This window comes from Xenopus laevis, chromosome 6L (assembly GCF_017654675.1).
Source record: "Xenopus laevis strain J_2021 chromosome 6L, Xenopus_laevis_v10.1, whole genome shotgun sequence".
NCBI classification, from domain to species: domain Eukaryota; kingdom Metazoa; phylum Chordata; class Amphibia; order Anura; family Pipidae; genus Xenopus; species Xenopus laevis.
The window spans coordinates 95,564,337-95,591,242 of NC_054381.1; the positions used below are offsets into that span (position 1 = coordinate 95,564,337).

The window sequence follows — 26,906 nt, forward strand, 5'->3', positions numbered from 1 at the left end:
TACCAAATGAAAACCCTTTGCAAATTGTCTCAGAATATCCCTCTCTATGGTATACTAAGTTAACACAAAGGTGAACAACCCCTGTAATATATTTTACACATTAATTTGAGTTGAAACAAGGTGTACATTTAGAAGGACTCATATAACATTATAAAAGACTGCTATGTAGGTATATATCCCTTGTAACAGCAGTGACAGCAGATTTTCCTTTGTTCCCCTGGAATACAGATGCTTTTTTTCCTGTTCACCAGTATGACACACATTTTTGTCAGGGATAATGAGCGACAATTGTCAGTTTCATTGTGCACAGCCATAGAGCACAGTCACTGGAGTTCATTACTGATAAGAAAGTGAACAAGCAGAGAAAGCTAATCTATAAGAGCACACAAAACAGAAAGATGTTACTGTGTGCACCAATTTCTAAAAGAATTGGACGAGTTGGAAAAACATTTCTCATTTCATTCGGGCAACACTTGAAAAGAAAAAGGATATATATTTATACTCTTTGTGAAGATATATAAGAAATATACAAGCTTTGAGAAGACTCCTATCAGTAAAATTATCAACGCAATTATTTTTCTCCCTACCTGTGTTGTTTGATTTGTTTTTAATATCCGTATTCGGAACCAAGTGTAATACAGGAGGAGACTGTGATTTTCCCCCAGGACAAAGCATTCCTTTGGGTGAGTACAGAAATAGAAATATCTGTAACAAGTTGGGCACACTACAAAGAGGTGAATACTCTGGCAAAGCTTTTGGAATAACCTGTATTTCTGTGATAGAATGATTTGTACGAAACGGCTCTTTTTAATATTTTTTGCACTGGGAATAGTTATACTGCTGAACACCTTTCTCAGCCAATCTCAGGTTAAAAGATCACTGGTATTTTCCCAGCAAATATCTCTATTGGAAGAAACCTGTCAGGCATTGATCAGAACCAAAAAATCTTTCTTTTGGAATCCTTTAGCTGAAACATACTCTGACAGCAGTTATTGCAAGGACTATTTAATAAGAAATAAATACATTACAAAACCTCTCTCAGAAGAAGAGGCTGCTTTTCCGTTAGCCTATATAATAACAGTGCACAAGGAATTTGATACATTCGAGAGACTGTTCAGAGCTGTCTACATGCCCCAAAATATATACTGTATCCATGTTGACGAGAAGGCGACTGCTGATTTCATGCAGGCTGTGGACAGTTTAGTACAATGTTTCCCCAACGCGTTTCTTGCTTCAAGAATGGAACCGGTGGTGTATGGTGGAATATCCAGACTACAGGCTGATCTGAATTGCATGAAAGATCTTGTGGCATCAGATGTGCAGTGGAAATATGTCATCAATTTGTGCGGGCAAGATTTCCCTTTAAAGACAAACAAGGAAATAATACATCATATTAAACCATTTAAAGGGAAAAATATAACCCCCGGGGTATTACCACCTGCCCATGCAATACCAAGGACCAGATATGTTCATCGGGAGGATATAGTCAATTCACGGGTAATAAGAACAAATGTCGTAAAGCCTCCCCCTCCTCACAATATTACAATTTACTTTGGTTCTGCCTATGTTGCGCTCACAAGGGAATTTGTACAGTTTATTCTAGAAGATCAGAGAGCCATTGACCTGTTACTGTGGTCCAAGGACACTTACAGCCCTGATGAGCATTACTGGGTGACACTGAACAGAATTCCAGGTATTTGTAAAACTATTAAAGGATAAGTAAGCTTTGCAGGAAAAACAAAAACAAATATGTTGTTTATATAGTAGCAGTATTTGCAAACCAGTGGCGTAACTAGTTGTTACTGGGCCCCATAGCCTATTTTACCAAGATATATTAAAATTGCTAATTAATTAGGGTCTCACTGGGCCCCTTACACTCCTGGGCCCCCCTGCAACCGCAGGGTCTGCTTCCTCTATAGTTACGCCCCTGTTGCAAACTATATATGAGACTGGATAAAAATAGAAAAGCATCTCCAATAAGCAAATTAAAGATGACAAAGAAAAATCCTCTTTTCACATGGATGTGTTATGTGTGTTTTTAAGGGACACCGTTCAAATGTTGCTGGACTCCAACTTCTATCTTATTTCAACCTATTATCAAGGGTTAAAGCATGATGGAAGATTTAATCCAAATTGCAAATGCAAAGTACAAGTTGCATAATCGGGGTCTGACTGGGCCAGTGGGATACTGGGATAAAAGACAGTGGGCCCTGCCAATGAAGGTTCGCTACTGGCTGGTACCTGTTGGCGCTGCCAACCCCACCCACAATATGGGGGCATGCATGTGTGCATACATAGGGTGGGTTGGCATGGGGTTAGCCCTGTGGAAGAGCTTGAGTGGGAAGCCTCTGAGGTGGTTGCCCTGGTTGGCCATGGACACCCCAGTCTGATACCTTGCACGATGCAACATTTGTTTATAACAATGCAGAATAATGTACTTGATTTCCAGCATACTTGCAGAGTAGTGCATGTCACACAGTGGTGCAAGGATGTTTGTGAATATCCTTTAGATCAGTGATCCCCAACCAGTAGCTCATGAGCCACGTGTTGCTCCCCAACCCCTTATTTGTTACTCTCAGTGGCTTCAGAGCAGGTGCTTATTTTTGAATTCCAGGCTTGGAGGAAAGTTTTGGTTGCATAAATACCAAGGTGTACTGCCAAACAGAGTCTCCTGTAGGCTTCCAATCCACATAGGGGCTACCAATAGTCAATTACAACCCTTATTTGGCACCACCCAGGAACATTTTTCATGCTTGTGTTGCTCCTAAACTCTTTTTAAATCTATATGTTACTCACCGGTGAAAAAGGTTGAGGGCCCCTGCTTTAGATGGACAATTTTTCCCAGCTCTCTGGGTCCAGTGCATCAAATATTCAAACTATAACTATCCACAGCTGAGCTTGGGCATTTCAATTTATTAATGCACAGACTGGCATAGACCCGCACATGTATATTTATATAAACTCTCTGCTTCTTTATCCACTCTCAGAGCCAGGGCATCCACTGAGATTAATAGATGGTTTCACCCTAAGGTGCAAAAATGAGTAGTTACATCGAGAGCTGTGAACTGTAGAATTCTCTACAAACAATATATCTTTGGAGGACACTGACACCACTTATATAAATACCAAATATTAGCAAATAAATAGGTGCAAATGAGAATCAGTTTCCCACAGCCCTCATAGGGGCAAACAGACTATGATTACAACATAGTTAATTAGTTAATGCACACCTGTTTAGAAATGAGAGTCAAGGAAGCAAATTGTATGTATATAGTTACGAAAATAAACAATACAATGCATAGTATACATACAAACAATTGACTGTACATAGTTACATATAGTTACATAGCCTAATAGAAAAAGTCCCTGGATCGTGTGTGTGTTAGTTCAGCTCCGCAGACAGTGTAGTAGCTTTGCCAATTCTACTTCAATATAAACAAAACGATCCACTGGAGAGCAAAGTCGTGAAAAAATATTTTTTTGTTTTTATTTGAGATGCATAGCACTAAGGGGCAAATTCCCTAAAGCGCGAAGCGCCGAACGCTAGCGTTAATTTGCTAGCGATGGCCATTTTCGCTACTGCGCAAATTCACTAACGAACGCTGGCGTAGTTTCGCTAGTGTTACTTCGCAACCTTACGCTAGGCGAATCTTCGCTAGCGACGAAACTATGCAAATTCACTAACTTGCGCAGTGTAGCGAACGCTACCTTTTACGCTAGACTTCCTTCTCCACCTCAGACCTGGCCAAGCGCAATAGAGTAGATAGGGATTGTTTAAAAAAAAGTCAACATTTTTTCTAAGTCCCAAAAACCGCTGGCGTGTTTTCTACATGACGGGTGATAGGCTGAAAAAGATCGAAAATTTTTTGGGGCTCCTCTTCCTCCCCCCTACATTTCCTGACTCATGGCAACTTACCTAGACAGTGGGCACATGTGTAGGGCAAAATAAAATTTTTATTTGCAGATTTGAAGGTTTTCTAGGCATTTGTAGTGCAGATACGTGTTCCTCCATTGAAATTTGAATTTCGCGCCGTATGCAAATTAGCCTTCGCTAGCGCAACTTCGCTTTATATAGCGAAACAACGCTAGCGCAACTCCGCAACCTTACGCTACCCCTGTGCGCAACTTCGGATTTTAGTGAATTTGTGAACCGCTGGCGAAACTACGCCTGGCGAAGTGCGGCGAAGTGCGGCGAAGTTGCGCCTGGCGCAACTTCGCATCTTAGCGAATTTGCCCCTAAATGTTTCGGACCAAGCAGTTCCTTCCTTCGGTACAATTTACAGAAAAAAATTCAATAAAAACAAAAAAACTATTTTTTCACTACTTTGCTCTCCAGTGGACTGTTTTGTTTATAGTCTCATAGTTAAATTGTATAACTTTAAAAATGTCCCAAAGCATGCTTTTAAGTTAAAAAACAAGTTTATTACATCTTATTAAACATCAAAATCCCCTTATGGTGCCTAACGCGTTTCATGCTTACCTAGCTCTTAGTCATAGGCAATCTCTATGACTGCCTATGACTATGAAACGCGTTAGGCGCCATAAGGGGATTTTTTGATGTTTTATAAGATGTAATAAACTTATTTTTTAACTTACAAGCATGCTTTGGGACATTTTTAAAGTTATATGCTATACCTCTGTTTGGTCACTAGAGGACTCATGCTAAAATAATGTTTACTAGGCTCTACACAGTATATCCAAGTTTATTAAAATAGCTTCACATAGTTAAATTGGGTTGAAAAAAGATCAAAGTCCATCAAGTTCAACCTCACAAAATGAAACCCAAGACCTTGACAAACCAAAGCAAATACGACAAAAAAAAAATCAGAATAAATCAGACGTCTGGATTGAGGTTAATTGTGGTATGAATACTATGCATTGTATAGTGAAACTCTTGTTTGTTACTTTACTATATAAAGAGCATCACATGTTAACATACCATTTGCTTCCTTGATTCTTTCACTTCTAAAGAAGTGTGCATTGAGTAATTAACTAAACTGTGAAATTCTCTCCCTGAATCATTTGTACTGGAAGATACATTAGATAAAATTAGATAAGGAGATGCTGAATTACTTTTTGGAAAGTGATAAAAAACACCTAGGTTAATACAGGGCTAGCACAAAGATGATCCAGAAATTGGTCTAATTGCTCTCTGGGAGACCGGAAGAGAGTTTTCTGAGGCAGCTTGGAGAAGCTTCTGGTAAGGACACACGGGCAGATTCGTGGAGATTAGTCACCCCGGCGACAAATCGCCTCTTCTTGGGGCGTCAATCTCACCGAACTGCCTTCCCCTACCTTCCTGCCAGCTATAATGAAAACTCACCAGTGGGATGGCACTCGCAGGGGTCCTCTTGAGCACATTGGCAGTAGGTACAAGTTATAAAGGAGCACTAAAATTTAACAGTAAAATGACCGTGTACCACTGAAAGGGACTATTTATTATTCAAATTCTAATTCTTTTCATCTTTCATCAAGTTTAGGAATTGCTTTGGAGAGAACACATAGGATTTTTTTTAATATGCCCTTATATGTCCTGTCTTGTTGGTTTTTCACTTCCTGATTGCCACCTTCCCCTACACAATAGCCAGTTGGTATTTTCCGGCATTCAATAACTGTTCGAATACAGGGTCGGACTGGAGGACCTGGGGCCCACTGGGGCTGCTGTCTCAGGGGCCCACTACGACGCCCCTGCCTATAAGCCCCATCTGGCCCCCCTGCCACAACCCCCTCTAGACTGCCCCCCTCTCGGACATGCATACCTTTTTTCTTTCGCCATCGGCAGGAGAGGGAGTTTGAGGGCAGCGGTGAAAGGTTCAGGCAGGGAGTGGGTCTGGGCCAGTGGGACCCACTGGGCTTTTTCCTGGTGTCTCGTCTGCCCAGTTCGACCCTGTTCGAATCGCTGTGTTAATAGTAACATGCCCTGCTATCTTTTTCTTCTCGAGTGCAGGATTGTATTTAAATATACAAGCACCCACCAAGGTCTGGTGCTGGGGCAGCACTGGACCAAAATATGCCTCTGCTCAAGGGCTAAAGCACAGAGCATGTGGCACAGAGACAAGGTGGAGGGAGCACATGGGGGGCCCTGGCCACCAATGGGTTGTTTAACTTATAAGAGGGGAACACTGCAAACCAATGAGTTTTTAGCATTCATGTGCCCATGTCTGCGCAGCTTTTTTACTGTGGCGTGGGGTTCAGGGGGCCCAGAAAATGTTGCCGTATGGGCCACATTATGATGGTGGCCCTGTGCACAGGGGTTGTATCTGAGCTCATCTGGATAAAGTTAATACAGCTATCAAAGGGTTACAATAGCAGAATTCAGTAATTTAACTTACCATTAATAAAAGGTAAATTAAATAACAGAATGTCTCTAGGCAACAAATAGAAACTTTTGTTCGTAAAAGAAAAGAGTGAACCCCATAACAAAGAAGTTCTTGTTTATCACTTAGGGAATTTAATAATAATAATAATAATAATTATATATTTTATACAGTATATTTAATATGATCTTATATAGAGAAACTTGGACCGTGTCACTAAACAATATCTTCAGTATCTATTCAATTATTAACATTCTTTACATAAAATCTTTCTTTATCCAAAAAGATTTTCCAGGTTCTGTGCCAAATGCAAAATGGGAAGGTGACCTTAAGGCAATAAAATGGAGCGATGACAAGACTCACGATGGTTGCCACGGTAATATGCACGCATTCGTTTGAGGTATTTTTTTTTTTTGATGGAAAACAATATAGGAGGACACATGATACCTTGAGCATAACAAGATGCAGAGAATTCAGTTCTGCGAAGTAATATTATATTTTGATTGCCTTTCTAAAATAAAGTACATTTTAACTCTGTTTAGTCTGAGTGCTTGTTTAGGTCTGAATGTAATATAACATTATCATCATTCCAACAATAAACTGTTTTAATAAAATTAAAAAAGGTTTGAAACCCCCAAAACTCCACCCAGCTGGAAAATGGAAATTTTTCTTAATATCTAGAATTTTTTTTAACAAACAGTTTAAAAGGGTGTGATATACAAAACAAAACTGCTGTGGAATTACTTATGTGGAATTACATACTTACTATGGCATTATTTTACGGTATACAGTAACTCCATGTGGATCATAAACACCATTGCTCAACCATGCTCAAATATTGCAGAACTACAAATCCCAGTACTATAAATGTTTATAGCATGCTGGTAGCTGTAGGTCAGCAATATAAGGATTGTATTTTTAAAGAGGCACTATACCGCCCCACTTTCAAAGATTAGTTCAATGAATAGGGATTGTGTACGACATACCTCTTTCCTATTGTTTTACTTAGGAAATATGTATGTTTTTTGTTATTTCTTGCACTAAACAGGGCAAAATCTGAAAAAGAAACTAAAGTCACATTCTACTTTCTGTCTTGTACTGATACAATTAAAACCACAGCAATCCACAGTGAAGCCCTCTGTATAAACAAAACCCTTGTCCTTGTCAAAGCTGCCGCTTCTTATGCTGTGAGCTACAGAGCAACTTATGGTACAAGGGGGCTTCTCGATGGACTGGTAATTTGTTTTCTTTGTGATCAAATGATTTAGGAAGTGAAATGTCACTTTAGCTTCAAAATCAGTTTTTGCCTTATACTATCTACATGTAGTTTGTATATTCTTACCAAGTACTGATGAAATTGTCTCTAGTGTGTATGAAGTATTATTCTTAAAGAGATACCTACTGTATATTATCATGCTTTTTAAAATTTTGCCATAAAACTATTTGCCCAGTGTTTTTCAATTACCTATCTGATCCTCCATGTTCCTCTATGAGGGGGTGCGATATTTGTGTGTGCAGCAGTAGTAAGTTAGCGTTAGAAACTTTAACTGACAGGTGGAGAATAGTGATGGGCGAATTTGGGGCGTTTAGCCGAAAAATTCACAAATTTCCCACGAAATGGTGAAAGACGTCGCCAGCGTCTTGATTTTTACGCCGGCGTCCGTTTTTAATGCCGCCGTCCGTTTTTTTTTGGACGGCGGCGTCAGTTTTTGGCAAAATTGCTGCGGTTTCACAAATTTATTCCCTGGCGGCAAATCGCTGGAATTCGCTGCGAATTGTGCCTGGCGAATAAATTTGCCCATCACTAGTGGAGAAGGGATAGTCAGGTTTAGGAACTTCAGGTAACATTTATTTACAAAAGCAGACCTAGCAGCAAAAAACAATCAACATGACCAATCGGTAACTTTTGATTTAAATTAATATTTTGAAGGATAGTTTTAGTGTCAGTATTACTTTAATATAGTGCCAATATATTCTACTGTGCTTTTCTGAGATTATACAGCAGATCCATAGCCCAGGGAGCTTACGGTCAATATCAATTACAGATGGAATAGCAATGTCTATATGATTGTTTTTGTCCCAAAAGAAACCATATTAGCATAATAATAATGTTGTGAATACAGTAACATAAATGCAGGTTTGTGCTGCAAAGCTTATTATTTCAACAACATGTCAACAACTATGGGCAGTTTCAAAACAAGCACCCCAGTGCTGCAAGGCAACAGTGCTTACCATCAGACTGTAGGTGAATCATCTTGGTGACCCAAATATTAGTTTTAAACTAGATAGGCCTCTTGAGTTTATGACTATGTCCAGGTGTAGCTGCCAATTTCACTGTATTCAGGGACATCAAAGCATCAGAATTTTCCACAATTTGTGGAAGGTATAATTTCACCCTTTGAGAAATATGCCCTTTTGTACTTCCCTATTCTACATTCTTAGTTAAAGTTGAAGAATATCATGTCAAGAGAGGTGAAGAGCATGAAAACTATATGTAGCACCTTTATCTGTGCAATGAAAGTATTAGGATATAACCTGCAGGGTACTTTTGCCTGAACCATGTTTCATAACTTGCTGCTATATTGGGGGCATGTCTATGGGGCTGATTTATTAAGATGCTACTTTTTCAGACTGGGCTTTTTGATGCCAAAAATGGAAAAAAGTCTTGGGAAAAAACGTGTGACTTTTTCAGGATTTATTATGCAACAAAACTGCAACAATCCCGGATACGAAAACATGTTGAAAACATGTAGAAGTCAATGGTAGATGTCCCTTTACAACTCGAAGATCTTTCTTTGATTCATGATTGTAGAGTTTTTTTGGTTTGTTTTGAAGCTGATTTTTGTGCCACAGTATGGAAAAGTCAGTTATTGTTCGACAACTCTAAAAAGTTGCAATTTTTGCTTCTGCTTTTGCCGTTCATGCTTTTTCTGTTCAGATTTTTTCATAAATTTCCTGACATTCATGGTTTTAGAAAAAGTCAGATGAGTTATGGTTTCAAAAACCTCTAAAAAGCATGAAAATTTGACTTTGATAAATAGGTCTCCATGTACAGGTATAACTTTTAGCTGCATGGAAGGTAACTTTTGCATATACACATTGTGCCACAGTTTGCCCTCTCCAGAAATCTAATGGGTTGTACATAAATCTGTATTCAGTTGGCTTTATACCAGCTCTCCACAACAGAGGTGCATTGTTGTTTTATAAGTACAATGATTTGTAGTGCTAGTTGTGCTTTTATTCAGATTTATTAGGATTTCTCAAGAATCTACATTGCAGCAATAAAGAAAGAACAATGTTGTTCTGCTGTTTCATAACGCTTTACTTAAACCTGATATCCTCTGTTCCCTTATCTGTTGTTGGAATATAGTGGTGTTTCCTCCTCCGGCAGCCTCTAAGTATAGGCATGTGCCTGTTCTGCCTTCTTTCATGACACCAGAGACAGGTGGGTCAGGTGAGGGTCGACATCACAAGTGTGTTCCTGATAACTGCAGAGCTGTTACCCAATTTTGGCCCTCTCCCTACCGCGTTCTCCTAAATTTTAAGCATTCTCCTGATATTTTTTCTGCAGGTTCTCTTTAAAATCTGACTGCACATGTGCAGTAAGTATTCAGGATGTCTTTTGGAGTCTCGAGAGCTGTGTTTTTGATATTATCATATCATGCTTAATTAGGTTATCTACTTCATTGTCATGAATAGGTTAGTCTTCATTGACATGCTACTCTCTGTGATAATGGCTTACATGCCCTCCCCTGGAAAATTTTCTGCCGATGCTATGGATTTATGGATCCCATAAATAGTAATTCCACTACAAGAATTAGAGGCTCATTTATTAAAGGTCAATTTTTAGTGATGTTGGTGCTTTTTCAATCCATGATTAAACTCTATGGGGGTTATTTACTAAACTCTGAATGCCAAAAACCCAATAATTTTGTGTTTTATAGTAAAAATTCCAAATGTTTAGTGAAAAAAAAAAATCTAATTTTTTTTGGAATTTATTATAACCCGAGGATGGAAAAAGTCAGAATCCGAAAATCTGCTCTCTCACCCTTCTGAGGTTGCATATAAGTCAACGGGAGAAGTCCAAAAGATTTTTTGATCTGCGATGGGTTTCGTGCAATAATCCAAAAAAATCGGGTGGAAATTTTTTTTTAGAAATTCATATTTTTCACGATTTTTCTTGATTTTTTTCCAGCAAAGAAATTTTTCGGGAGAGTGTATTGATAAATAAGCCGAAAAAACTTGTGCGGATTTGTTTGGAGTTTTTATCAGAAAATATTAAGATAAATTCAGACTTAAATAAATAACCCCCCCAATTCTCTAAAATCACTATACTAAGAAAGTTAATAAAAGATCTGAATATAAAAACTATGAACGGAAAAAAAGCGCAGAAAGAAATACAAATATTTCGAAAAGATCTAAAAATTTGAGTTTTTCAGGTAATTACAGGAAAAAAATTCAGAAACCTCTAAAGCTAGCCGTAGACCCACTGATAATATAGTATGAAACTATTTTTCGTACAATATTCGGAGCGTGTATGGCGGGAGATGAGACAACTGATATTGGCCGAAGATTTGGATATCGGTCTGCTTTTCGATTGGGCATCTTTGAAGGCACTCGAACATCGCTCACTGTTACTGCTGTATAGTCAGGTACAGGTATAATTCTATTGTTTCTACCTGTATATCTGATGATACAGCTGGAAATAGCGTGAATCAGAAAATACTCCAGCTAAAAGGCAGAGGTCCCTTGAACCATTTGAAGATGCTTGAAGCCTTCATGATGCTGAAGTTTTCTTTTGGTAGGTTTCGGTCAAAAACTCAATTCGAGTGGTTCGAGGTTTTTTTTCACCGAAAACTCAATCAGTTCTAGGATTCGTGTTTTTTACATTCAAGTTTTTTCTTAAATTAGAAACCATTCGAGTTGCGAGTTCCTTCGAGTTCATTCAAGGTCTAAAAAAGCTCACAAAGCTCTAAAATTCAACCTTTGATAAATAACCCCCTTAATGTATGAAGGTCCCAAACATTCTGGATAACAGGTTCCATAACTGCACTCATATTTGGCTAGTATTGCAGGGTTTGTAAGGCTAATTTCAATAGCTACCTGGTGACTTGTTGCTGGGTTAATGTTGTACCAAATACAGTGTTCAAATAAACAATTGTCAGTTTTTGCTGGCAAGTAGTAGTCACCATTGAATGGAACAAAATTAATAATTATAGTTAAATCCTGGCCATACGTTTAACTTATGATAGGTTTTTTTGCTTTTATTAAGCAATCATATTGTATTTTAATTCTGCATGGCTGTTTTTGCCTGTAAAAAGACTGGGATTCTGACCACCAATCTCATTTAGTGATTTTTTTTAATCACTTCCATTTTTTATAAAATTTATTGCATTCTGATTTGTTCTGGATGTCTTCATCTACATATGGCACTCTACATGCCATATCTAGTGATGGGCGAATACGGTAAATTCGCTAGGAATTTCCACGTTTCGGCGTCATCTAATTAATTTTTGAAACTGAGGTGAAAATTCCGTTGTGTCAAAAGAATTTGGCCGCGCGTCAGAATAGTCCTGCTCATTAAAATTAAGCATTAAAATTATTCGGACGCCCATTGACTTTAATGCATTTGGACAAAATAGGCACGTGTATGATTTTCTCGACAAAGTCGCCCATCACTAGCTATATAATTTTGTAATACTTTACCATGTACCATAAAACACGTGGCAGGTAATATGCTGCAAGGTGTAAGCTTTGAGGCAATTTTCTAAAAATTTCATACATATGATAATGATAATGATAAAAGTAACAATTTGAAGGCTGTTAGTTGGGAGCAGAAATATATTCTCATTTTAAGTCAGAATGTGTACTTTTAAAAATATATAGTTACCTGGAGTTATCTTATCCTTACAGGCTCTCACAAAACAGAAAAATACAGGCAACGTACTTTGTTTGCAGTTGTTGGCATGTCAGCAAATAAAAGTCATATTCATTATTTTCTTTCTGGGGTCTCTACATGCCACATACTTTAGTAATTATATGCATAATGCACATTAAACTGTACAATTAGACCGCTGGCATTCATATTTATTGTGTTTTATATTAGTACCTAAGAACTTGTGAGAAATAAGATGCTATAGTATGCAAATTAAATTTTTTTAGATGTTTCATAACAAAGCTTTTGTTTTTATTAGTTTGGAGTAAAATGACATATATTCCCAATTTGAAGGTGCCACATATATGGTTATTTGTGATCAGCTTTCTCTTTAGCCTTGCCGTCTAAAATATGCTTCTGTTGCAGTACTTTGAAAAGTAGGTACATTAATAAGAAAACATAATAATTAAAGTTCTTAATAATTACAGCATCCAACAGAATAAAAGTAACATATTTGTGAAGAGAGCAGCGCAAAACATTGCCAAACATTGCTAACCATTCAAAGAATAGTGAACTTGCTGTTAGTGGCAGATGCAGGTGAAATTAGGTGGGAGATGCATTGAAATGCTTGCTAGGTAGCACATTTGGCATTCTTTTCAATTAGAAAGCATTCCATGCAGGCATTTTGACTGCTGCGTGCACCATGATGGTTAAATTGTCTGGTTTGCAAGACTATTTAGACAATATGCTCTTTTTAATATGAATCAATTTTTCTGTGTATTTTGGCAGATACCCTTTAGTTGCTATGACATAAAAAATCTGTATATTTAACATTCCAGAAGAGTCTGTGTACTTACATCCATCAATAAATGTTAAACATTTATTTGTCCGGTTGAATTTCATGTTAAATTTTGACAAAATCGTTATAAAGTTACTGTAGTTAACCAAAAGCATTTAATTCAAAGAAGCAACAAACCCACAATACCTAGAAGAAAATTAAAATGTTTTATATGAAGAGATCTTTGTTCCTCCTCAGTGGTGAAACTTTCTCAATGTAACATAGTAACATAGTAAGTAAGGTTGAAAAAAGACACACGTCCATCAATTCAACCTTTTTACTTTTTTTTAACCTGCCTATCTGCCAGTTGATCCAGAGGAAGGCAAAAAAACCCATCTGAAGGCTCTCCAATTTGCCTCAGAGGGAGAAAAAATTCCTTCTCCTCAAAAATGGCAATCGGACTAGTCCCTGGATCAACTTGTACTATGAGCTATCTTCCATAAAGCTGTATTCGCTCACTTGCTAAAAAGCCATCCAACCCCTTCTTAAAGCTATCTAATGTATCAGCCTGTACAACTAATTCAGGGAGAGAATTCCACATCTTCATAAGCTCTCACTGTAAAAAAACCCTTTCGAATATTTAGACAGAAACCTCTTTTCTTCTAATCGGAATGGGTGACCTTGTGTCAGTTGGAAAGACCTACTGGTAAATAAATCATTAGAGAGATTATTATATGATCCCCTTATATATTTATACATAGTCATCATATCTTCACTTAAGCGCCTCTTCTCCAGTGTGAACATCCCCAATTTGGCCAGTCTTTCCTCATAGCTAAGATCTTCAATACCTTTTACCAGCTTAGTTGCCCTTCTCTGTACCCTCTCTAATACAGTAATGTCCTGTTTGAGTGATGGAGACCAAAACTGTACGGCATATTGTCCCAATCAATTGCAGCAATAAAGAAAGAACAATGTTGTTCTACGGTTTCATAACGCTTTACTTAAACCTGATATCCTCTGTTCCCTTATCTGATGTTGGAATATAGTGGTGTTTATGCTTTATATTACATATACTTTATATAATAGAGCATAGCTACTTATGAAAAAAGTACATTTTTGTAACCCATATTCAGACTCACAGCTATGGCTATTCTAGCTCTTTCTCTTGCCACTATGCCAGATTGCTCTTCACCAAAGGCTCACTGTTATCTGATCTTTGTGGTCCTTGGCTTCACTTTATGGGAGGCACACAACATAAATGCAAATGTAACAGAGGGGCAGTGTATTTGGGCATAAAAACGTGGAGAACAGAACACCCTGTGAGCTGTACCTAAAGACAAATTTGCCACATCATTCTAAATAGATGAATAACTGGAAAGTTTTAAATTTTTGGTTTCAGTGGTCCTATAAGAATACAGCCCAGAAAATTCTATACTACAGCCCCCAGCATATATAGCCCTATAGCTAATACCAGATGTGGCTAATTGTCGTGGATGAACCCAGGCCGAGAATCCTCCCCTACCTTTCCCTGCGCCTGCGCCCTGACCATTGCATTGCATAGCACATGGAGTGACTTGAGCACCAAAATGTGTTTTCACATCAAACTCCACTCCGTGTGCCATCATCCGGCTTGCATAATGGATCCAGGTGCAGACACAGGGAAAGGCTGATGCCATTGAAGTGGCTCATCCTCTGACTGTGTTTATTCTCAGGCCTAGAATCAGCCATTTGATTTTGTGGGCCTATAATGCTACAAATGTAGTCCATTAACACTTAGATAACCTGTGGTTGAGCAACAGTGTTAATATGAGACACGGACTATGATTCCAAGTGAGTTTATACTATATGGGGGGAATGTAATTAAAGTCAAAAGGAAGAAAAACAATTCGCACAAATAAGAATAAAAATCCACATCTTGCGGTATAATATTGTTCCTTAAACTGTTATTGCATTGCGAATTTTAATTGCGCACTCTTATGAATATTTTATAGCTATTCTTTATTCTGTAAAAATCCTTAAATAGATTGCACTATATTATAATATTTTACTAGAGTGGCTTTCTTGAAAGATAATATACGTCTGATCTACACAAAGACATCCTAACCAGTAATACAATCACTTTCATTCTTATTTTCTTTATTTTTTTCACCAGGTCATTATGTTAGAGGAGTTTGCATTTACGGAACCGGGGACTTACAGTGGCTTCTGAACTCATCATCCATGTTTGCCAATAAATTTGAGTTGGCGACGTACCCTCCTACAATTGAATGCTTAGAGCTGAATTTACGAAAGAGGGCCATGAATTGTGCAGAAATATCTTTGCAGCCTCACTGGACTTTTTAACAAATATCCAAGGGACATTATAAATGCCTACTTGGCAAACACATTTGCTGCTGCAGTAAAAATCTTGGTAGCAAATAATTTACCATGAAACAGGACTATTGTCAATACAAATTCTATGCAAAATGTTTACTTTCTGAATAAACGTGTTTTCTCTGTAATCAGTTCTGTCAACTATCTCAAGTTTCTATGGAGAAGGTATTACTGGTGTCTTTATGGGTGATTAAATGTAACTTGACTACTCACCTCTGTTTCCCCTGGAGTAGTTTCTCAACCCTTTTTATCTTCTCTTTTGTGCTAATTTCCCACTCTTCCCCCCTCTCTCTGCTTCTCCCCTTCCATTTTTTCATCTTTCTTCAATTGCCCTTTATATACTTTCCATCTCTTAGTACATTATTAATGTCTTCCATTCTGTAACTTTCTACCCTAGTTTCCCTTTTTCCATTGTCTTTGCCATTTTTTCTTCAAATAATTTGGCCACAACCGATGTCAAACTAACTGGCCTATAATTGCCAGTCTGAGATCTTAATGCCTTTTTAAATATTGGAATAACATCAGCTTTTCTCCAATCCATAGGCACCATACCAGATGATAGCGAATCTGAGAAAATCAGAAATAGGGGCTGGTCTAAAACTGAACTAAGCTCTCTTAGAACCTGGGGGTGTTTGCCATCAGGCCCTAGAGCCTTGTTTACATTATTTTTTATTAAAGCTTTATGGATCATATCCTGAGTCAGCCACTGACTAGATTGAGCTGAGCCATCAGTGCAGCTATGAAGTGAGCCTGGGAACTCTGACTCCTCTATTGTATACACTGAAGAAAAGGAACTGATTTAGCACATTTGCCTTTTCTGTATCTGTTACAACCATACTGGTACCATTATTTAATGGAGCAACACTCTCAACCTGCATCTTTTTACTATTAATATATTTAAAAAACTTCTTGGGGTTAGTCTTAGCCTCCACTGCAATGCCCTCTTCATTTCCTTTCTTTGCCTTCTGGATTGCTGATTTACAACATTTATTACAGTGTTTATATTCATTAAATGTAGCTTCTGTCCCTACAGATTTGTAGTTTTTAAATGCCTTTCTCTTTTTTCCCATTAACTTCTTTACTTCTGTATTAAGCCACACAGGATGATTCTTAGAGCTTCTACATTTACTCCTCATGGGAATAAATTGAGAAAAGTAATGATTTAATATAATTTTAAATGACAACCATTTCTGTTCTGTGTTTTTACCTAAAAGCATAATGTCCCAATCAATTTGCTGAAGAGCAGCCCTCAAGGCATTAAAATTAGCTTTTCTGAAGTTCATGGTTTTTGTTGCCCTGGTGTATATTTGTTTTTTGCACCAGACATTAATGATATAACATTATGGTCTTGAAGAAGATTAAAACATGTGACAGCTGACCCTAGGAGGATCAGGTAGAAGGGAGTGTAATGGGCACTTGAGCTCAGGGGCACCTTGTAGCTTTTTATAGCAGGCCAGGGTGGGACATCATTATAAGAGTTTCTCACAGAGCCCATAGTATCATAGTAAAGTGAGCTGGCAACCACATCAGAACTGAAAGCAGCAGGCAGTACTTTGATGGTGAGGTGAGAAATGAAGTCAATCAGTTTTCCCCACTCCATGCTAAACTCCAAGCTAAGCTTAGGGGTCATCTCAAATAAGGTTGGCCTGTAATATAAGCTGATGCTACAGGGCTGATTAATAAATTCTGATGCTAGTTGCACTGGTTTCTAGGATGTCATGTAGTAATTATCTGTATTCATTATTAATCAGCCTTATATTGTGATATTTATATTCTATATGTACTGTATATTGTGAGTGGGTCCCTAAGCTCAATAAGTGACAGCAGCACAGAGCATGTGCAGTGAATCATCAAACAAAAATATATGGAGCTACTGGAGCATATTTGGAGGCACAGATCTTCCCTGCTAAAAGGCTGTAGCTGTCTTAAGCTGGTACAGAAGCCCAAAATATAATGTATATAATGTGTAGCATTTCTAGCCTACTTCTGTATTTAAGCTTTAGTTCTCTTTAAAGGCTATGAGAGCTACTGGTAATATAGTTACATAGTTACATAGTTAAATTGGGTTGAAAAAAGACAAAGTCCATCAAGTTCAACCCCTCCAAATGAAAACCCAGCATCCATACACACACCCCTCCCTACTTTTAATTAAAATTCTATATACCCATACCTATATTAACTATAGAGTTTAGTATCACAATAGCCTTTAATATTATGTCTGTCCAAAAAATCATCCAAGCCATTCTTAAAGGCATTAACTGAATCAGCCATCACAACATCACCCGGCAGTGCATTCCACAACCTCACTGTCCTGACTGTGAAGAACCCTCTACGTTGCTTCAAATGAAAGTTCTTTTCTTCTAGTCTAAAGGGGTGGCCTCTGGTACGGTGATCCACTTTATGGGTAAAAAGGTCCCCTGCCATTTGTCTATAATGTCCTCTAATGTACTTGTAAAGTGTAATCATGTCCCCTCGCAAGCGCCTTTTTTCCAGAGAAAACAACCCCAACCTTGACAGTCTACCCTCATAATTTAAGTCTTCCGTCCCTCTAACCAATTTAGTTGCACGTCTCTGCACTCTCTCCAGCTCTCCATATCTGCCACTCAACTACACAAACAAAAGTCAGTACTTTGTGTGTGTATCCTTTCCCCAAAATTATTTCTTAGCAGCTACCTCCAACTTCATGCATATGTTTTCCAAGTTATATTTGTATGTAAACTTTTTTAGCTCAATTGTGTCTAATTTACGGAGAAGTACAAGTACAGTTGCACAACGTTTGACACATTGGACACAATTTGGTCAGGCATGTGAAATTGCCCCTACACTGTACTTTTGGTCTCTTTCAAGCAATATCATACTGTGCTGATGGACCCAAATTGTGGATCTGCCCCTATGGGGCTTGGATCCAGACCAAATTGCAGTTTAGAGAAATCATACAGGTCAATATTTAAATTATGTTAGATATATTAGTGTGTCCTTTCTTTATCTAGAAAATGTATTAAGAGCTAACAGTCTTTCAAAATAACCAGCTCTGACACAAATATGTACATAGAGAGACAGACTGCGTAGAGGGGGAAAGTGAAGATTAACTTGATGGTTTCAGAAATGGTACAAAAGTAATAACTGATTATATTTAGAAAGTTTCGAATTTCTGTGATGCTAAGCTTATATTACATTTTTCATGATACTTTGCATTAAAGAATATAAAAGTAATTTATGTAGATCCCAGACAGAGGGGCAAGAGCACTAAGCAGTGCAAAAAAACCCATCCACTTACTTTTCAAACATCTGAAAAATATTGAGCAAATATGAATAAAGTCATAAAAGACAACTCTCTGACACTTGATAAAACACAAGGTACAGGAAGGACCTCCTCTTTATAATGTTTAAAGCAAATTAAACAGAAACAGTAATCAGTAGTGCATGCATTTTAGGAAATAGGATACAAATAATTAAGATAAGAATCCAGAAAGTCAATGTATAACTAGCTATGATTGTTATCAAACACTGCGTATAATAAGCAAACATCGCCAAACCACTTACACAGGAGCAAGTTTTATTCCCCCTAATTACTTGCATTGATCCAGACTGTGAACAGACAGAACAGAGAGGGATCTTTTGTATATTTTTGCCTTTCCATTCTGTTCTTAGCCCCTACCTGTCTGTGTTGCTCTCCCCTTCCCACCCCCTTCCCTTTTTTTCTCTTTCCTCCTATTGTATTTCTTTATCTTCCATTGTTTCATTTTCTTCTATTCCAAACTCTTTTTTACTATTTTTTATTGCTGCGGTGTTCAGGTCAGATGAGGGTTGGGAGTGGGCAGGTTGGGTGAGGGTAAAATTTTTGTTGAACCGCACATCACGATATGAGTGATTTCTTGTATCACATGAGTGGTAGGCTTCAAGGTAGAGGTTCAGTGGGGATATAAATATCCGTCATTCTACTTCTTATATCTCTTACCATGTACCAAAAATTTGCCAGGGCTGGGCATCCCCAGAAGATATGAGATAACGTCCCCTTGTCAGATTCACATCTCCAGCATGAGGAAACTACTCAATGGAAAAGTTTTTCTAGCTGAGATTGTTTTCTGTACCAGTGGCAGAGAAGTTTAATAATTGATTAAGTTTAATAATTCTGCAGTATGAGTTATTATTTTTCTCCAGGTCTCAAGTAATTTAATAAACATTTATAAATATATGATATCAGTTTAGATGAAGGGTTGCTGGACTCCCAGAAGATTTACATAGGTGTAGGGGATGTTATTCACCATAGTCAATTGTGTGTGAATATAGTGTTTTATTTGTGCCTAGCAGAAATAATCCAAATCATTGGGTGGTCTGTGTTGAATTATCTCTCCCAACTTTGAAATATTGTTGCCAGGGACTATTTAGAAAACTTGTTGATGGAGCTTTATTTTCCAATCTTATAGGTTAAATCCTAGAGGAAATTAGGGATTGAGTGGGTGGGTGCTGATAAAGAAAAGTCATTTTTCTATCTTCCTGATGTCGCAAATTTGTCCCATGTTTGTAGCGTGTACAATAATTTTGTGTTGCTCCTGTCCCTGAAGGCCGATTTTTCACTGGCAGCCACTGGCTGGTTTAGAGCAGGGAAACAGTGCCACGACAACCTGGGTTGGCTATGGGGTAGGTCAATGACGACCAGGCAAAGGGGGGGACAAAGGCCCAGACTAAAGGTAGGCGGGAGAAGAGATATATGCCTAGTGCCCCCACAGTTGCACTCTAGGCACTTGCCTCTTCTGCCTACACCTTGTTCTGGCCCTACAGGGAAATCCCTGACTCCTGTTCAATTGACACCCAGAGTTTATCTAATCCAACCTTTTTGACAGCATTTGAATGTAAAAACTGTTGGTAAAGCTGCACAAGCAAGAAAGAAATATCCTTGTGGGTGCCAATTAAGGACTGTGATGAACTAATTGATGGCCCTATGAGGACTGTTAGCCTGCAAGAAGCTTTGTTATGCCTCCACAATGTGAATTTAAGATAGGAATTTCGAAATGGGCACTTACTATGAGGCCACTAGGAGCAACATCAATGGGAGTGAAGAGCAACATGTTGCCACTGGTTGGGGAACACTGATCTAATCTATAGAAAATCCAGTCTAGGCAGCAATTTCACATTACAGCTTTCAAGTTCCCAATGTCAGAGGCTTAGGTGTCCTTGATTCTTATGTGACGTTAGTTTTGCGTTGGCTAGCCTTGGATGTTTTTTAGCCCAGAAATATTTTGTGGATATGCATCTTAGCCTAGGTATTAGTGTTTTATTTGAGGGAGAGAATAATTACTCATTCTAACCAGGAGAAGGAATGTTGGGACCAGTCCTTTAAGTCACATTGTTCTTTATAGTTAAGAGTTTTGTTCAGGGTAGAAGAGATTTCTAATTCCGGATAAGTGATGTGCAAATTATCTAATTTAAAGGTAAAGTTGTTTGTGATAGTTAAATTCAGATATTGAGAAATTTTAATGATTTACTTGTCTGGCCAACATATTTGTTTGTCCCATTTTTTTGCATTTTATTAAATATATGACATGAGTTAAATTGCAGTTATATACTGTTCAATAGGAAAGCAACTGTCAGTTACAGAGGAAGTAAAATTGTTTACAAAAGTATATATTCCTTTCAACTGTTTTTTTCTATCCAGTTGAAAAGTATGTTTTGCCCCATTTATTATAACTGCTATATATATTTATGTGTGTTTTCAAATTCCTCATATTATTTTACTGACTTTTTTTTATTTAGAAACTGGTAAACCTACAATACATACAAAACATACAATAGTTGACCTGGTTATAATGGTTAGTTCCACATCAGAGCGTTTTTTATTTTGCAGAAAAATCTATCACGGAATAAAAACATTGTTTTACTAAATGGAGCAAATAAAGCACTGCCAAAAAAAAATCTCACTGTGCGCCAAAACATTTTGGAAATTAGACATTTGTATTTGCACATTTTCTAGATGTAAAAAAATCCTGCAGTGGAAGAAACACCAATTTTTACTTGAATTGAAAAGGAGAAAAGAATTTGACCTTTAGTAAGTCAAAGTGATTTGCCCTTCAGTTCACATGCTTCCCTTACAATTGGTGCTCACAAATACAAAGAGCAGATTTTTAACAGACAGATGTTCTGATATTTCCTGTTATTGATATAAATGTGTTATGTGTGTTGTTTTTCCAGGGGGTTTCCTGTGGTTATAGCATTTCTACAAAGTGACATTTTTCCAGTGTGCAAGCCATGAGAAAGGGGATGGATGCTACAGACAAGTTCATTATTAAAACATCTTATGCAATAAAATATTTTACTGCTCTAATATTATTTATAGGATTTGAATAATGAGAAACTCCAATAGCAGTGTTATATTTATGTCTGTACTGCTTAATTATACTGCGACCAACTGCGTTGGTAGGAGGCAATCAATTAAATGATTGAAGAGAAAACCTTTCTATTATTCTATTATTTAAAGAGAATTGGTCCATCTATTTTAATAGAGATCAGATCTTTAAAATGCTCAGTATTTAAGAAATTGGTTTGCGGCTGACTGATCTCACGCTTATTCTAATTTTGACATGGCATTCATTAGGATACAATGTTTTCTTGGGGTTTTTTTTCATTCTCTCTTTTCCTTATTCATCCACTGGGTATAGATCATAATGGGTCATTAGTTCATTCCTTCAGTTGTCTTTCTCTGTCTTGGGATTTTTGAAGACAGAGTTGTTATTTTGGATTCTATATCTCATATCAACTATCATACAGGTATGGGACCTGTTATCCAGAATTTTTGGGACCTGGGTTTTTTTCAGATAACAAATCTTTCCTTAATTTGGATCTTCATATCCTAAGTCTACTATAAAAGTCATTTAAACATTAAATAAACATTAAATAAAACCAATACTTTCTTGCCTCCAATAAGGATTAATTATTGTATTATTACAGAGAAAAGGGAAATCATTTTTAAAAATCGGAGTTATTTGAATAAAATGGAGTCTATGGGGCACATTTACTAACAAGGGAATTGTATTTTTTTGACTAATTTACATTTACAATTTACAAATAAATTTCGCTAGCAACCTTGTCGCTGGTGAACTTTTGCTGGTTTTCGCCAGACGAATTTACGCTCAGGTGAGCGATTGTAAATCTGATAATTGTGTGCAAATCTATTTTGCCAGTTTCTGGCTGACAAAATAATACAATGAAGCTACATCCTCAACATTATTATGTCAGTGACATCATATCCTGTATTCCAAAAAAGTCATATGCAAAAGTGCATTTTTGATGAATACATCAGTCATGAAATAACTTCTGACGTAACTGTGCAAAGACTGGCATAGATCTCGGCAAAAATTCACAGGTAAATAGATGTGCCCCTATGGGAGATGACCTTGAATTCAGAGCTTTCTGGATAACTGGTTTCCGGATAATGGAAACCTGTATAATACCTGTATTGAAATCTGTATTATTATTGAAAATTCAATAAGATTCTGTCAAATATTATGTCTGTACTGCCTAGGCCCTCGGCCCACCCTCAGATGTATGCCAGATTTAGCCACAAATGTCCAGGGAGAATATTTTTTCTTAAAGGGGACCTGTCACCCAAAAAAATTATTACAAATCCTACTTTATCATGTTACTCAGGCAAAATGAACTTTAATTAAACTGTATTAACTATCTGAATCTTGTTTCCATCAGTCTGGGAATTCATAATTATAGCAAGCAGACAGGAGCCATTTTGTGGACACTGTTATTTAGACATCCCTTGCATCATCTCCGAATCTTGTTTGTGCACCAGAATGGGGGACCTGATGTCCATTCCCATGCACTCGCTACACAGTTAAATGGGGGAATGTGTGGAGAGCAGTGACATCTAGGAAGTGCTGAATGCCTATGCCTAAGGCATAGAGAAGGGGCAGACCATATTTGATTGACAGCTGAGATTTTTTCTAAATAGACACCTGATGGCACCCCCAAATTTTTATCCCTAGGCTAGGGCCCTCCGGTGCCTATAAATAAATTTGCCCCAGAGCAGGAATGAAAAAGAAGGGGGTAAATCTTGATGTTTATTTGTACACAGCTTTCTGTCTGTACTCAAGTGAGGAAGTTTGTAAGACGTTTAACGACCATATTAAAAAGCCCTTTATAATTATTCTCTCATGCCTTGTTGGGCAGAGGGGCTTTACAGAGACAGCTTTATGGACCTGTATTGTTTTCACTTGTCCTACCTGTGTTACTGTAAATGACTAACTAGGCCATGCATCTCATCTAGGCTATAGTGATATATATAAAACACAATTTTGCATACAAAGGTCAGTTGCATGTATAAGTTCATAAGTATAATTACTATGAAGTGTATCATCAATGTATTTTGATGAAAATACACTGGACACAGCTTAGTTTGGTCATGGTAAATATTCCTTCCAACATTACTTGTGATTACAGACTGCAGCCAGCAAGTGTCACTAGAGCATTGCACAGTAAATAGATGAATATATCATAATATAACCTGTATATATGAGTATATATATATATATATATATATATATATATATATATATATATATATATATATATATATATATATATATCAAGAGACTAGAGGGGTATGCCTAATATCTCTAGCCTCTTGCCAAAATCAGCAATGGAACAGCTGGGAATTTGTTGCCCTTTCTGCCACTCTCATCATGTCCCTGTAATGATGCATGCAGTTTCTGTGCACAGCTAGCTATGTAAGATAGGGCAATTTTTTATCATTTTCTCCTATATTGTGATGTTCGGAAATTGTTTTATCTCATATATAGGCTGCTGAGGAAGAGACATTTCCTTGAAAATACTGTTCTCTTGACTAGAATATCCAAATTTTCACACTCAAAATAAACCTCCCAATTGTGTTGACACTTCCCATTCCTGGTCCCACAAATTGGGACTATTCGATCTAAATAGGAAAAATTGGGAGGCATGCTAGTTCCTGTTTCCCTGGGAGGCATATCAGGCATTTTGTGAATGCTTTTAGAGACTTACTGTATGTAATATGCTGTATAAAAAGAAATGGTGACAAAATGCACCTAATCACTATTTAAAAATGGCATACGATTCCAGTGTAAAAAGCAGCAGCATGTTTGAAAATGCTGTGTAAAAAGAGATGATCCAGCAGCTTTTTATGGCTTTTTTTTTCACTGTGGCCACTTATTTTACACAGATTTTTACACCATTTTCCTGCTCTAAATAATTTTTTACAGCATAATGAATAGGCCCCTTTGGTAGCAGTAATTGTGCTCAGCTTGTATAATAAGAAGTGAACCTTTGACCGGAGGGCACTGCTCCTAGTCTGCGTTTTTTTTTTGCAGGCTGAAAGAAGTGGATCCGCTCCCTTCTGCAGCTCCATTTATCTGCACTGAAAAGTGCAGCTGCATAAGGGAGTAGATCCACTCCTCTCAGCCTGCAAAAAAAAGCAGGCTGATAGCAGCAGACCTAAATATCAGTGTGCATTCAGTTATCATAAGTAGGGTCACCCTGTGGGCTAATACTTTGAGGTACTGTGTAAGCTGGTATATCAAGGAAGTGTTCAGCAGAAGGAATGCTTCCATGTATTGAGGCCAGATGAGAGACACTTATACTACAGTGGTGTAACTGCTGGGGGTGCAGGGTGATTGCAACCGGGTCTGCAAGCCTTTGAGGCCCTTCGCGCGGGGTAGGGGATCTCAGCATGTGTGTCTAGAATGCAGGGGAGCTGCAGGTTTATAGCTAGCACTAAACCTCAAACAGAGAAGCATTGGAGGCACTGCATACCTTATTTTATAGCCAACCACACAAACCTATCAAACTCTCCATACACAGGCCTATAAAAGACTACGGACTGAACACCTGCAGAGATACTGCCTGACTGATATCCGATCTGGCATGTTTGTCTGGTGCATTCGTCCTCTCCCCATGGATCTCTCAAGTCCCATTATGATCTGATTATTGGCCCAATAACCCACTCCCCGTCCGACCACTTTGGTGTCCAAATCGGGTAAATCTCCACTTGCTTGGCTCCTTTGCCCAAGTAGTGGATCTTACCATGTATGCCTAGCTTTAGCAAACAATTGCAATGACCATAACAATATAAGTACATTTTTATCAAAAAGCTACAGTGTGTGTATAGTATGTTTAACTAGCAGCAGGGATTCCAGCAACAATGCTCGTTTCCTTTAGTCTGAGGTGTTTGAAGTTGACTTCAAGCATGGACAGGGCAATAGTTCTATCCAGTATAAATAAGTCAAACAATACATAATGGCACTTTGAAGAATGCTGTTAGCAGTAAAACAATGAGTTTTGTAACTTTTCCGCTGAAAGTATTCAAAGTTTCAGCTTTGGCTTTTGCACAGTGTCCAATTATGATCAGCAGAGCTTTTGATCTACAATTTGCAGCCAATAGTTAATGCTGTTATGCAGTGATCCCCAACCAGTGGTATAAGGTGCACTGTCAAACAAAGATCCTATATGCTGCCAATAGACTATAATTGGCACCACAGGAACTTTTTTTTATTCTTATTTTGCTCCTGAACTACATTTACATTTGAATGTGGCTCACAGGTAAAAATGTTTGGGGAACCCCACATACAACAAAAGTATTGTTACTACAGGTATAAGAATTACAGTTTTCATTATGATGGTATGGATCCTATGCATGGGACTGGATTTTTTCAATATGGGTTTTTTCCGTAATATGGATCCCCATAACTTAATGCTAAAAACAATAAACAGAATGGTTTTGCTATTGGTATTAATTCATGCTAGTTTAATTAGTACAAGTAGAAAACAGCTAATTTGTAAAAAAATTGGAAGATGGCAATGCCATAATTGAATATGTTGTTTCAGGATAAAATGTTCCATACCTGCATTGTTTTCTCTGTACTTTGCTGTAAACTACAATATGACTATTGATGCAAGTGATATTTCATATGGTAATTATTATTAAATGATAGGGATAAAGACAATAAATCCTCTGCATTCATCCATGTCAGTATATTAAGGATTTAAGACATATTGTGGATAACTCTACCAATAAATGTCCACACTTACAGGGATTGTTTATTTACATATTGCAATATATTTAAGATGGCCAACTATGATAAGACTATGATATCCCTGGCCTGGCCAGTCCTACACTCACTTTCATCTGATTCATTAATAATTATATTATTCATCTAGGCATCTCTGTAGGGTCTAATGTTTTCTTTCTAACGTTAAAATTAAATGGTTGTCCTTTATATTGGACACCACAGAGATCACCTGACAGATGTTATAATGATGGGAGCTACAACATGGAGCTAGCCACCGCTCCAGGATTAACTATAATAAAAGGGACAGTTGTGCTCACCATTAAAAAACATTTTCATTTTTAAACAGGGGTGCAATGTGAGCGTTCCCTCAAAATTCAGGTTTTACATATATTGATATGAGTCAATGTCAGGGAATTCTTGTCTTTATCTGCATGAATTTTGTGGTTCCACCTGTCCTAGGAGATGTTAGAATTCTTAGTGAATCAGATAAAAGCATAGGACTGGCCAGACAGAGG

General features: G+C 37.6%; 1 protein-coding gene across 1 annotated transcript; it reads left to right on the plus strand.

The window, feature by feature from the left end:
• The first annotated feature begins 323 nt into the window (after window positions 1-323).
• Window positions 324-15,530, plus strand: LOC108718735 (N-acetyllactosaminide beta-1,6-N-acetylglucosaminyl-transferase). The gene is made up of 3 exons (XM_018267127.2): window positions 324-1,693; window positions 6,604-6,693; window positions 15,123-15,530. Exons 1-3 carry the CDS (start codon window positions 784-786, stop codon window positions 15,311-15,313), a joined length of 1,191 nt encoding a protein of 396 aa, XP_018122616.1. The 5' UTR covers window positions 324-783; the 3' UTR covers window positions 15,314-15,530.
• The last annotated feature ends 11,376 nt before the right edge of the window (window positions 15,531-26,906 follow it).

What these genes read in the sequence shown, in the direction of transcription:
- LOC108718735 (XM_018267127.2), top strand. Translation starts at nt 784, where the DNA reads ATGATTTGTACGAAACGGCTCTTTTTAATATTTTTTGCACTGGGAATA. An exon ending in GACACTGAACAGAATTCCAG is followed by an intron (nt 1,694 to 6,603) that starts GTATTTGTAAAA and finishes TTATCCAAAAAG; the next exon opens with ATTTTCCAGGTTCTGTGCCA. An exon ending in GACTCACGATGGTTGCCACG is followed by an intron (nt 6,694 to 15,122) that starts GTAATATGCACG and finishes TTTTTTCACCAG; the next exon opens with GTCATTATGTTAGAGGAGTT.